The sequence below is a fragment of the Propithecus coquereli genome, unplaced genomic scaffold (genome assembly GCF_000956105.1).
Source record: "Propithecus coquereli isolate 6110/MARCELLA unplaced genomic scaffold, Pcoq_1.0 Scaffold16, whole genome shotgun sequence".
In the NCBI taxonomy this organism is placed as follows: Eukaryota; Metazoa; Chordata; class Mammalia; order Primates; family Indriidae; genus Propithecus; species Propithecus coquereli.
Genome location: NW_012140524.1, coordinates 9,857,179 through 9,871,172, shown reverse-complemented (window position 1 = coordinate 9,871,172; position 13,994 = coordinate 9,857,179). Strand labels below are relative to the sequence as shown.

At 35.0% G+C, this 13,994-nt stretch overlaps 1 protein-coding gene across 6 annotated transcripts in view; it reads right to left on the bottom strand.

The window, feature by feature from the left end:
- Nucleotides 1–3,164: 3,164 nt before the first annotated feature.
- The window catches only part of SOX5 (SRY (sex determining region Y)-box 5), an 894,001-nt gene continuing 883,171 nt past the window's right edge, over nt 3,165–13,994 (bottom strand). For 3 of the 6 annotated variants that reach the window (XM_012641045.1, XM_012641044.1, XM_012641049.1), the window contains 3 exons: nt 12,638–12,811; nt 6,995–7,211; nt 3,165–5,390 (listed from right to left, as the gene is read on the bottom strand). In XM_012641045.1, the coding sequence (XP_012496499.1) occupies nt 5,087–5,390; nt 6,995–7,211; nt 12,638–12,811 (695 nt within the window). In that variant the 3' untranslated portion in view covers nt 3,165–5,086. The remainder of the gene's footprint in view (nt 5,391–6,994; nt 7,212–12,637; nt 12,812–13,994) is intronic. The other 3 variants (XM_012641046.1, XM_012641047.1, XM_012641048.1) reach the window with 2 other exon arrangements.

Here is a 13,994-nt window from a genome sequence, read left to right as displayed (position 1 = left end):
AACCCAATGATACTGTCCAGCCAGGGAAACCACATTAAAGGTGCTTCAGCCTGTAGGGTTTTCGAGTATATTAGACTCAATTACATATAAAAGGAATATCTTTTGCTATTATAGTAAAGCTAGATCTGTCTGAGTGAGATGCATTATAACAAGTTCTGACTGTACTTCTGGGAATGCCTACATTTAAGAATTAAACCATTAGTTCTCAGTTCAAAGTCAACTTTAATAAGTGGGGTTATTTATATTGAAAACAAGATTATTTTCCATACTTTCGTTCTTTCCATAATAAAACTACTGATTACACCTTCAAATAAGAATCGTGAAAAGAAACACAGTATAATAGGTAAAGAACACATTTGCTGTTTTTATTGGTGCCTTGCATGGCAGTAATACTGAAAAAGGAGAATGAAAAAAAAAAAACCAAAATAAACAAAAACCAAAACCAAAAACAAAACAGGTTGGTGGCAACCCACATCTTTTTTTTAAGAGTACATAAACTCCTGTTTTATTTTTATTGTGGCATGAATGATAACATAAAACCAAAAACATGAAAATATACAACTTATATTACACTATGTGTTATGAACAAAATATAAATCTATAACTCTATGTTATATTTACATAATTATTTATTTTATTAAATTTCAAGTGAGATGGTAGGTTGCACATACTTTGTTTTAAGCTCCAGGCATTTGATTGTCTCTTTTCTATTTTTTTTTCCATTTTTACTTGTAAAATCCAAAATGTTAGACTAAGAGCTTTAGAGCCAGTGGAGCTACATAAATACTGTTTTAGTGAACCAGTGACAGAAACACTGGGGAGGACAGGAATCAATCAGTAGGAAACTCAACACATCATCTTCAACCTGGGAAACTGATAGTTATAGGAAACTTTAAAATTAAATACTGTAAAAGCCTGGCTGAACAAACACTATGCCCTACAAGACAAAGAGATATCTGAACCACTTTAAGTGGGCTTCATAGTTTTCCTTGTAGACCCCATAATTTTTATTTTACTATTAACTTGATAGACAAATATTTTATAAACCTGTTTTTAATATACAGTTGTTTATTACAATTCAATAATTTACCCTTTAGAATGAATGAAAGTGTAATTATTTTTGATGTTTTTAGTGTGATATAAGAGGTTTCTTCTGGGAACAGTAACAACTTCTGGATTAAGAAAATATGTGAAATTAGACCATAAAATGGTTAGAGATGATTTTCTTTAAATGAATTAAGTAAAATTCTACTCCAGAAATCAAATCTATAAAATAACTTCACCAAAAAAACCTTTTTTATATTTGTTCCTTATAAGAGGATTTGGTTTCGACAATGATGATTATGTTCTTTGGGAGGGATTTTATACATGATTAACTCTTAACTGCAGATGCCAAATAAACTTTAAAAATGGACTTAACTAATTTAAGTATAACTGTACTGAAGAACAGTTTTATATTTTATGTAATTATAGAAACTAATAAAATTATTAGTAACTTATAAATGAGCAACTGTAACTTATTTTCTCCAGTGATGCTTACATTCATATTAAAACGTGACTACTTTTAGAGGAACTGATCACAACACCTATACAAACCAGAATTCTGGCACGATTATTCCTCAGTGTTGGGGTGAGAGAGAGAGAGAGAGAGAGAGAGAGAGAGAGAGAGAGAGAGAGAGAGACAGTATGTGTGTGAGAGAGACTGAGAGAGAGAGATTTGAGAGAGAGAGAGATAGAGGGAAATGAACAGGTAGGTAGGAACAAAGAGAGGAGGGAAACTGTTCATATTGACTTTAGTTTGATCTTACTCTTATTTCCTCTACCTTATCTTTTTTGGTCATCATGGGGCACAGAAAAAGAATACAAAGTTTTAGGATCCTTTACCCAAATCATAAACCAATCGAATGCCAAAAGGGCAATGTGTCAACACAGTAAGTTACTATTCACAGTACCTTTTATCAAGTGATTTCAAAGCACTGTAAACATTTAAGTAATTATTTTGTTTTTGTTTTCTTTTGGGGAAAACTAGAACAAAGAAATTTTAACGCCCAGTGAATTAAAGGTCAGAACAAGAGAATATAATGCAGGGCTATGGACTTGCATTTTGTTTCAGTCCATCCAAACTTAAGTTTTGGACAGAAACCTAACTAAATAAAATTAGCTTCTGAATTTCAGCAGTTAAAGGTCACCATTAACAATTTTGTTTTCCCCTTCAAATAAAACAAAATAAAAATCGAACAAAAAGACCAAACGGAATTGTTTTGCCAATTCACTGGTAAGTACGTTAGAATCAGTTTCAGCCATGAATGCCTTCAATGGCATCTACCTGGAGCTAAAACAAAGTATTCTTGTAGCCCAAAGTCATGAAATGAAAACAAAGCATCTTTATAACATGGTGTAAAGTAAGTATCCAGCAAACGTGAGAGGTGAACCCACATAAATCAGAAGGAATTTGTTAACAAAGACAGAGAACAATTTTTTTAAAAAAATCTGTTTTCACATTGTACATAATAATGATATAAAAACAAGTGTCTACTTTTTTCCTTATCCAGAGTGCTTAAAAATAAAACAAAACAAACAAAAACAAAAAATTGGCTCTAGATGACTGTGGCAATTAAATAACTAAAATGAGTGATGAGAGCATAAGTTATTTAAGATTGAATACGACCCTCCTATTAATTCACTCCTTTGTACTAAACACGAGATCTGATACTGTTGGAGCCAAAATTCTTAAAAAGGAGAAAACTTATGGAAAGAGAAGTAAAACTGTGGGTGAATGTGTATGTGTGTGTATGTTTGTATATATATGTGTGTGTGTATATATATATGTGAGCTGGAGATGGACATTTGTTTTAAATATCTAACAGCTTATTGGCTGTACTTCCAAATCAGAACAGAATAAAATAGAAAGGGAGAAATAAAATAAATTATACATAACTTACTAATCTGGGAACAGCTGACCATTATTATTATTATTATTACTATTATTATTATTTTTATCATCATCATTATTACAACACTAGCAAAAAGAGGCAGTTTAAATGAAAATACAGTCATCAAAAACAAACAGAAAAACAGACAAAACGAAATCTCTGACATGCAGGATATGATCAGCTCCTTCAAGCAAAACCCCAGAGCAAGTCTTTTGAGAGAGAGAAAAATACAAAAAGGATTTTTTTTTATTTATATGTAAAAATCAAACTTTAGGGAGGTGTTTGGGGGGTGAGATAGGAAAATGACAACTGGAGTGAAAACCATAGCACATCCAAGCTACAGGCTGGAGTATTTACTATCCGATGCCTCAACACAAATAATGGCAACTGACTTGAAATGATTCTGCATTAATTTGTACAGGCCCTACACCTGCCTTGGCGTGTGGCTGGCAAAATGTACATAAGCAGTCCCATCCCCATTAGTTGCTGCTCTTCGCACATACTCTGTTGGAACCAAAATTGGACTTCAGTGGATTTGTTTCACAGCAAAGCAAGAGTAGTGGCAAAAATCCCTGTGTTCAACCAGGCTCCATTTTGTTGAGCTGCAGTGACTTTTAATCAAATCCTGATTTTTACGGTGTGAAATGCACATGGCCCACATCTCTGAAATGCAAAAGGCCTCTACTTCATTTAATGGAGGGATGAAAAATACCTTATAAAATCATCAGTTCCATTTCCTGGTCAGGAAAGGATGGAATGTTGAAGAAATAAGCTTATTTTATATATCTGGAATATGGCCAAATATATTCATTTAAAACAATGGTTATTTTGCTTGAAGTATCAACAGGAAAAACAACCAAAAATCACTAAGTAGCAAACATTAGTGGAACCAATTGACCAGGGAGAAGGGACATCTGGGAGCAGTTTGCTAGTAGCTTCCATGTTATACATGCACACCTCTATTACACAGGGCCACCTGATCCATCCAATAATAATCATATTAGACATTTAAAAATATAATTTCTGAGCCCTATACTTGGTTAAATTGTCATTTGAAGTGCAAAGTCAAGGTCAAGATTACTTCTAGACCAGTCACTTAGGAGGATGTGGGATTTCATCCCCAGATGTGGGTTTAACTCACAATGGTCCAACGTTATTTCTATTAGTACCATAATCACACACATACATACACACAAAAATCCAAGATCAGAAAATATTTTTTTCTCTAAATTTCTTATGTCTCTCTCTCTCTCTTTTCACCTGAGAACAGCACCTACAGTTCCATTAAAAAAAAAAAAGTCAAATCTCACCAGCTGCTGGTATTTCAGGTTTTTCAAGGGATTGTCTAAGATATAACACTGTCCTAACTTAAGAAGGAACAGGAAAAAGGAAAAGGAAAAAATGAACTTGGTCAACACTTCAGTACAAATTTGGCACTTGCTCAAAGATGTAGTGTGGTGTGCAATAAAGAAAGTCCTCTAAAGAAAATAATTGCTTATTTTGTGGTGGATAGCAAGGAAGTTAAAAACAGGCTCTTTTTCCCTCTTCCCCCCCATGCACAGACTTCCATCTTTAAAGTATAGAGATGGAGAAGGTGGAGAGAAGTAAAGAGAAATTCATCTTTCTTTTTCTGTCAGGTGCATTATAAAACAAAAAAAAAAAGGGAAAGGAAAAAGAAAAAGGAAAAAAACCCAGAAACCCCAAAAAACAAAACAAAACTTATTTCTTTTTAAAAATTGTAGCACAAAACAACAAAACACATTCACAAGCCACTTGTTGGCACTGTGTACCTGAGTGAGAATTTCTAGAACATTGTAGAACAAACAGCCATAAAGTTTATTAAAAAAAAAAAAAAAAGTTGACGGGTAAGACTTCAGTGCTTGGATGTAGCAGCTGAATTACTGGCATTATTTTACCCATAGCTTATTTCAATCTCTTGTTGTTGATATTGTTGTTTGCTTGTTGTATTTTTTTTTTCCTTTCCAAGCCTTTTGAGGCTGAGGTCTATTAGTCAGCTGATGTCCCAACTATTTAAGACTAACAGTTAAAGTAACAGTCAGTGTATGAGAAAGTTAATGTGCTTGGCCACTGGTAAGGATGAACCAGTTAGGGCTTCTTTAAGTCCTAAGGTCACAACAATCTTTTGACCCTTATCAGTTGGCTTGTCCTGCAATATGGTTTTCACTGTCACTCCCATAATCTACATCCGGATCATCCTCTTCCTCGTCGTACTCATCATAAATTTCTCCGTTGATGTCCTCAGCCTGTATCTCTTCTTTGATATGTGGCTCCTCTCCTTTTACACCGTAAGTGCTCTGAATAACAGGCATCCCAGGCTCTGGGCTGCTAGACACGCTTGAGTGCTCTGAGGGCAGGTGAGGGGAGGGCATTCCAGCCATGGCGATGGCTCCAGGGTACACAACACCAGCAGTGGCGATGGGGATCTGTGCTTGTTGCCTGTGAGGGGAAGAATTCCCAAAGAAGAGATCATGGGTGAGTGAATAGTTAGACGTGCACCTTACTATACAATGAATTTGCTCAGCAACGTCCAGCTCTAAGGACGTAATTTTCACCCAATTGCCTAACATTTTCCAAATTGTATCCTACTTTGATTCTAATACCTTGCTTCTGAATAGTGCTTCAGAGACTGCAAGACATTTACATGTATTGCCCATTTGATTCGTAAGTAATCCTCATTTGTTGCCATTCTATTTTAGGAAAAACTGAGGCACAGAAAGAAGCAGAGAACCCAAGTACTTAACGCCGAGGTCACTTTTCCTTCACTGTACCATACAGAAATAGTGTTTCTTTCCTAGAATTAAATCTAAAGATAATTCCACTTTAATGGAAAAACTCTAGAGTATTAGAGCTCCCTAAAACTTTACTGCCCAGAACACACCAGAACTCAACAATATCACACTGTCCACCTAGTCTCTGAAACAGTGGTAGCCTGTAGGGGTAGGAGGCAGAGCCTGCCTCATGGATGAACAACCCGTGCAACTGCACTAAAGCCTCTTAGTTGGTTAAAAGTTGTGCTCTCAGTCTTGACATTCTTAACAAATGTTTAAGAGAACCCATCTTCTCACTTTTGCACTTGGTCCTATAAATTAGGTAGATGGTCCTCGTAGGAAGGTATTAATAGATGATATTCATTTGTGCTTTCTTTCATTCATTCATATGTTTACTGTTTACTCAAGAAGTGTTAGGCGTTGTGTTCAGCTTTGCGAAGAGTCATGTGCTTTGATATAGATCACAGACCCCTGGACAGAGCATGCAGCCTCTTTCAAGGAACTGGAGGGGACAGGGCAGATTTGAAAAGCTTTTTTCTAAGTTATCCTCTGGCCATATTAAGAACAATATTTATCATTCTAAGAAGCTCTCGGGATCTTACTAAGTTCTGTTTCAAATATGCGCAACTGTTTTTTCTGTGTTTTTGAGAGAATTCTACAGAAGCAATGTGGTTGCAGGTAGTATATTACAGCACTGTCAACAGCCGTGCCACAGGAAGCACTGCAAAACACCCCGAGAGCTGCATTCTTAATTCAGAATGGAACTTTCCCATTCACAACCTTGTCGTGCCCTAAATATAATACCTACTTTGTGCCATCCATGAAGGCCACACATGTGCCTTGACAGCTCAGCAATCCCTCTACATTTAGAAATATGTGTTTCTTTCTTTCAAAATCATTGTTATGCTGTATCGCCTCAACTAAGTTGTTAGTTATAAAACTTGTTATGGTGAAGCTTTGGATGTAATGAAAATCAACGAGTAAAGGAACCAGTTATACTTCTAAGTTTTAATAGCAAACTTCAAAATTATTTACTTGCAGATATTATTTTTAAACCAGTTGTTAACAAAGCTCATGTTAGAGCTAGGAGCTGCAGTAGATTTATACTGATATATTTTTTCAAGATCATGTGAAAATACTTCATCTCTGAAAATACACTGAGTTCAGGTTCTTTTCCAAATGCTGCTCTGCAATTTAAACAGATATGTTTCACATCCCATTAAGTATAACAGGAAGTTTTCCCCGTGAAAAAAATGACTGAAAAGTCCATACCCGACATTGAAGTATTGCCGCATTTCCTGCCTCCTGTTCCGCATGATTGCCTTGTATTCCCCAATGCGCAGCTTTTTGCCATCCACGAGGCAGGTGCGCTTCGGCCTGGGCTTGTACTTGTAGTCAGGATACTTCTCCAGGTGCTGCTTGCTGAGACGGGCTTGCTCCTCATAATATGGCTGTTTCTCTAGGTTTGTCATAGCTTTCCAGCGAGATCCTGTAAAGAAAAGAAGGCGAGGATTCCAATTTGCACAGCTTCTAAGCATCCTAAAAAGAGAGATAACTGAGAACAAGAAAATCTAAAGTAAAAATGTTGGCCCCAACCCAGAAATATATACAAGCCTGTTTTTGATTAGAGAGCTTTGACTCAAAAGGTGAGATCCCACATGAACAGAAGTGTTGGTGATTCCATACTCAAAGAAACTGTGTACCTAAAGATATGAACACTGGGTAATATATATTTTTTTTTCTGGCTTGAATGAACAGTTTAGCCAAACTTTTATATTATGCACTTAAAAACTCACAGATAATTTAATGGATATATCTGTTATCTCTACATTAGACCATGATGTAATTCAACCGTGAACAGAAAAGTTATACCATAATTCGTCACATATTTTGAATCTGAGACTATAATAGTTTGTTGAATATATTTATGAGGGGGTGCATTACTTACTATAAAAGTTGCTAACATATATCATATATTCTTATTTTCCCCAAAATGTTTAAGTATGTTAAGCTTATAGGAATGATTATAGTAAATTCATTTCATTCAAATTTAATTATAATTAAAATTATATATTAATAAACATGGACTAGGTAACTACTACGTACTAGATACTATGCTATAAACTTTACATATGTTGTTTCATCTCTACCTTTCACAATACTGTAAGATAGACAGTAATTTATACTCGTAGATGAGAAAACTGAGCTTCAAACAGATGAAGTAACTTACTCAAGATCACACAACTATTAAATTACAGATCTGTGACTCAAATTCAGGTTTGATAGAATTTAAAGTGTGCTACAATATATGTCCTTACATACCTAGACCCCCCCATACTTTATATAATCTAGTGGAGGTCAGAATTACAGTAAGTGTGTATCGAGTAAGAATTTTCTCTTAATAAATCACTTTCAATAATATTGACATTGCTTCCCATGATACGGTATGCATTAATAATGATAACCCAAATTGTTTTTCTCCTTCTTTTTACTATTAATTTTGGTGTGGATTCAACTAGAGTTTTAAAAAAAAATAAGTCTGAAGGTTAACTAAAAATAGTTTATAGTAATTCTCATTTTAGATGTGGTTTAAAGGTTTGATTCTGTCAGTAGGGCTATGTGTAGTAGTAATAGAAGTAGTAGTAATAGTGTTTGTTTTTTAATTTAGACAGACTTAAAAATGTGTTTGCAGATGAAGTATGTTTATCTGCAAATAATCAGCTCAACTTGACCTAAATGTAAAAAGAGCAAAAACTGGAACTAGGAGATCCCTACCAAATATGTACTGGTACTGGTGCCTCTACCTGCCTTCCAAAGTCATCTAAGCAAGCTCTTCAAAGCTTTCACATGGGTTCATTACTCAACCATAACTCTGTATCTCAAATGTAAATAGCTCACTGTTGAACAGTTCTTCCCTACACATGTAGAGAATTCCTTAATGCGGCCTGTTATATTTTTTAAAGCATGCAGTGAAATTTCCTCAGAATTTTTTTTCCTATTGTAACAGATGTTGCATAGGTGGGTATATCCACATAGGTGTTACAAAGATTTATAAATACAGATTTTCTTCCAATCTAGACAGTGAATATGAATTTCTATTTATAATAGAAACTCAGGCTGCAGTTCAAATAATACAGTTTCTTTTTCTATTCCTTTTTCAAACTTCTGTTTAAATCGCATCATCCAACATTAGGTCAGTTGGTCAAGCAATATCATTTGTAGATAAAATCTTAAAGTCCTTATTTGCCCAACATTACTCTCTAAAGGTACTTCAATACCATTATGTTGTTCTCAGTGCATACATAAACACAGATAAGATTATAATACTATTGAACTAGATCAATTCTTTTCATGGAGTTTCTTGCAAGTACATACTAACTTTTTGAAACTCAGATCAGGGAATGGAAAAGTAAGCTTGCCAGCAATAACTTATTAACAAATAGGAATACATTAATTATGGATCAAGGATGATTGACTTGACTGAAATATAAAATTTACTACCTTTATCCCAAAATTGAACAACAAAATCAGCATTCCCAGTTACAATAGGAATTGCCAAAGATTTTCCCTAAATTTAAATGTCCTATAAGTACAAAAGGATTATGTTTCTCTAGGGGAAGGAAACATTTATGCCTGAAGTAATCTGCCTTGAAATGTGAGAACTGTTTTTATATTTCCTATTATGTACATAATGCTGTATTAATTACTGAATATGCAGTTTTCAAGAAGAGAATTATGGTTCCTATCTATCTCCTTGCATATATTCAGTTGGAAAAAATGCATTAAAAACCTAATTACAAAATTTATTATTTTAGTTGTAATTGTAGGAAGTACAGGAAGATCAGAGAACATATGATGAGGAGGTGAGATTGATCTCCTGTAGGTCAGGAAACTGCACTCTAGAAATGACTCCTGCTGCAGTCCTCAACCCCCAGGCTGCAGCCTGGTACTGGTCTGCGGACTGTTAGGAAACAGGCTGTGCACCACCGCCTGAGCTCCGCAACCCCCGCAAACCGCTCCCAAACCCGGTACGTGGAAACATTGTCTTCCATGAGACCGGTCCCTGGTGCCAAAAAGGTTGGGGACCACTGCACCTTAGGAATCAGAAAAAGAACCTATGGAAGAATACAATGGTCAAGGTTGTTCAGGGGAAAGGAGAATTAGAGAAACTTCAAGAAAGCTGGTATGGCTAAAATGCAGAGGAAAAAGGATGTATATATGAATGAGGAAATGGGATAATAAAAGACGTGTAAATTCTCAGAGAAGTTGGCTTCCAAATCTGGCATAAACTGGAATTACACAGTATTTTAACTCTTGATAATATAATTTCTCTGGGAGTATCACTGAACTCTAAACTACATTTTAAAATTTGGCTGTATAATAATTACAAATCTTTTTAAAATTAAGAATTAAGATAGCCTAAGTACTAAACTGGGGCAAAATGGCTAACTACTACATTTTATGACAAGGCAGAACAGTGTTTCAGTTTAGTAGAAAACCCAGTTTTCATGTTTTAAATAGTAACTTCGAATTGGGTTAACCAACTGACAAGTTTGGTTTTGGTTTCAATGGCTTTAGAGGTACAATAACCGCATGCAGCTGCAGTGCTAACCCCCGAAACAAACTTGATGAGAATGGTGGGAAAGCATTTTAGTTATCAACAAAAAAGCTGAAAATATCTACTTGACTTGGGTGTGGCTGGTTGCTTACCCTGGACACGTACAGGGAGTGTGGCCCCTGTTGTTTTCAAAAGGTAGACTTTTTAGAATGAAAAATAGAGAAGAACAATTGGGTATTTTCCCTGATGACAAAAGAGGAAGTTTCAATTTAAAATATTTGATGCTCAAAATAGAAAAAAAATAGGTCTTAAAAGGGTTTTTTTCCTTTCTAAATCTGGCAATACACTAAGAGTGAAGAGTTTGAACTGAGCAGCATTGTCATCTCCATGGGGTCTGTAATGAATTTGCACATTTTACTCCAACTACTGTATATCTAATCAGAAAAAGATGTCCCCCATCCCCTGATCTAGTGCCAAGCAGTAAAAGGTGATTCCTTATGTTAACAATTTCAGCAGAATGGCTTATTAAAACCAGATTTTAGGGTATTATAAAATGCTTAGAAGCCCTTTAAAATGTCAACTAGGATCCCCAGAGACTACGTAAAATGTCAACCCAGCTCAAGCGCCTGTTTTAAGCAGAATGAATTAGCGGCATGCTGTCGGAGGCTGTTATCCAAAATAATCAGCAAAGAGGAAAACATCAAGCTTTCTTCGTACTTTTATATGAAATGGGCCATTTAGAATGATCTCGTGGATATTTGAAGATCATTTATTTATTTAAAGCTATGACTAAATATTGAGGTCCAAAACACCTCAGTGTTTTATTTTTTCCTAAATGCTATATCTTTAATTAATACAATTTCATCAAAAAGACTGAAATAAGAAAGCATTCTCTTTCATGTTGACTATTATGATATAATCATATGGTCATTCTAATATTCTCTTCTTCAAACCAGAAAGAAATTTCCTTAGCCAGTCATCTCTTTTTCATAAAGGCTTTTGCTGTATTTTCTCAAATATTATTTCATGTCATCAAAACTGATACTTGTCTTATACTTAGGATGAAGTTTTAAACAGTGATTATCACTTTGTTGGTACTCAGACACATGAATTCAGTGACATAAAGATAGTTTATAAATCTTAGTATTTAGCTTTATTTTTATTTTGACAGTTTTGGATTTCTAATTTGGGAGTAACTAATATATTGAAACATGAGATATGTTTACATAAAGTATTCTTTTCCAGAGTTTTTCCAAATGAAACAGGTATATTGTTTTCTAAAGATGAGAAATTTCATAGGAAAGCAGAATATAGTCATAAAAAGAAAAAATAGATCAGAGATGGTAGAGTCAAAATTTTCTGATAGAGTTAGGTATTTTTATTCTGTTTTTATTATTTATCTCTTAGAAGCCAGAGAATTAATAACCAAATTTGCTTAGGTTGTCTAGTACCTGGCCACCAGGCTACTTGAAGATGAGGTTAAAGATGGTGATGAGCTGAAGATGATAATGACAACAACAATGATAATAATATCAAAAGAATGGCACACAAAAAAGAAATTGTCCCTTCTTTTTTTTCTGGGACTATTGATAAAATTGGTCTATAATAGGACTCTTTATAATTGCTACCATTTCTCCCTACCCATTTTTTGTGTGTGCTTCAGTGTCTATGCATGTAAAGTAAATGTGTGTTTTGTTTTCTGTTAAGCTGAAAGCTGCAATGGCCAGAAAATTCCCTTTTTAATAATACTGAAAATTATTAAAAGTTACTAAGTATTACTAAAAGTACTTTTCATACCCAAGGTTTCTAAAAGTATGAATTTAAAAATGTACACTTTACATCTTCTTGTGTTCTGAGAATCTAAACTGATTTTCAATTATAGCACAAACATCATCCCCACCTCCACCCTCACCCCCACAATATGAGGAATTCTACAAACAAAACTCCTTATCCTCATGTTACAAAGGATGATAAAAGAAGAAAGAGACCTTAAGATTAACAATAACCTGTGCATAGCTCTCAAGAAAAAGAATAAAAATGGTCAATACCAATATCTAGTGGCTCATGTGAAAGCAACTTTTTTCTCAGTGTTGGTAAAAATATTTCTAGATTTTTGAAGAAAATATTACAATAATTTGTATGAAGACACACAGCTAAATTAGCTATAGAAATTTGGCACATTTCTCAATGAACATAGAATACTTCCATCAGAAGAATCTTCAGTGATGATGCTTATTTTTTGGATAAGCAGATATCATGAACTATCTGGCCTCCAAATCCAGTATCCTCTCACAACTGCAGAAAATAGAACAGGATATTTATTCCATATATTATTTAATTCTTAACGCTTTTCTTACCCAATATCTTGCTGATGTTGGAGTTGTGCATGTCAGGAAAGGCTTGAAGGATTTTCCTCCGTTCATCTTTAGCCCACACCATGAAGGCATTCATTGGACGCTTTATATGGGGTTCATTGCTACCACGCCCCCTGGATTCCCTATAAATTCTTGACTCTGAGACTCCAGCACTTCCTGAAACAGGGAATATCGCTTCATGTTAGTGTTAAAACTTTTGGCAACTCTTGCATTACTGTATTTTAGTCTGTTAAAATATCTGAAAACAAAAAGTACTTCTGATAATGGTACTTCCAGTTCTTAAGACAGATGCTTGCTTATAAAGATTTTGTGATAAGCCTTGTGGTGGCAAATGTTGTATTTGTATTTCTAATCCATTTCTAATCTATTTTCCCTTTCTTTCAATGGACTATGGACCGTTTCACCAGTTTCTTTCAAGAGGTCACAAGAAACTTGAATGTATAATTTTTGATGCAGAGAAGAGTTAGATTAAATCAACAGTCATGCAGGTACTGTAGAAATATTAAATAGGTAAAGAAGTTCAGGCCAGGTGCGGTGGCTCACGCCTGTAATCCGAGCACTCTGGGAGGCCAAGGCGGGTGGATCACTCCAGGTCAGGAGTTCAAGACCAGCCTGAGCAAGAGTGAGACCCCGTCTCTACCAAAAATAGAAAGAAATTAGCCGGACAACTAAAAATATATAGAAAAAATTAGCCGGGCATGGTGGCACATGCCTGTAGTCCCAGCTACTCGGGAGGCTGAGGCAGGAGGATCGTTGAGCCCAGGAGTTTGAGGTTGCTGTGAGCTATGATGATGCCACGGCACTCTAGCCTGGGCAAAAAGAGTGAGACTCTGTCTCAAAAAAAAAAAAAGGAAAAAAAAACCAGGAAACACTAATCTTCTTGGCAGAATGGATGATTACAGGTGAGGATATATCTTTGCTACTTAAAGCCTGTCAGAACATAGAGTACTCAGGCCCTTTTCCTCTCTCTGAGTTTACATAAGTAAACATACTGCTAGATAAGATTTTGCAATTAAAATACAATATAGATATTTCATTGTAATATGCTTTTCTTCTCTTTGAAATTGTGCATGATATATGCTGATGTAGCAATGATAGGTCTGCCTCTAAAAAGATAGGTAAAATGGTAGGGAAAAGAACAAATGAATAGTTATATTACTGTGATTTCTAAAGGGGTCGACTGTCACATGTTTGAGGTGAGAAAAATAATTTATTCCTCTGAATTTCTCCCCTAACATCTAAGGTTATTCAAAGAGACCCACTGATAGTTACTTATCAATCAGTAAGCTTCACTGATAATAAAACACAACCCAAGAGTCACAATGAAACCTTTGGACAC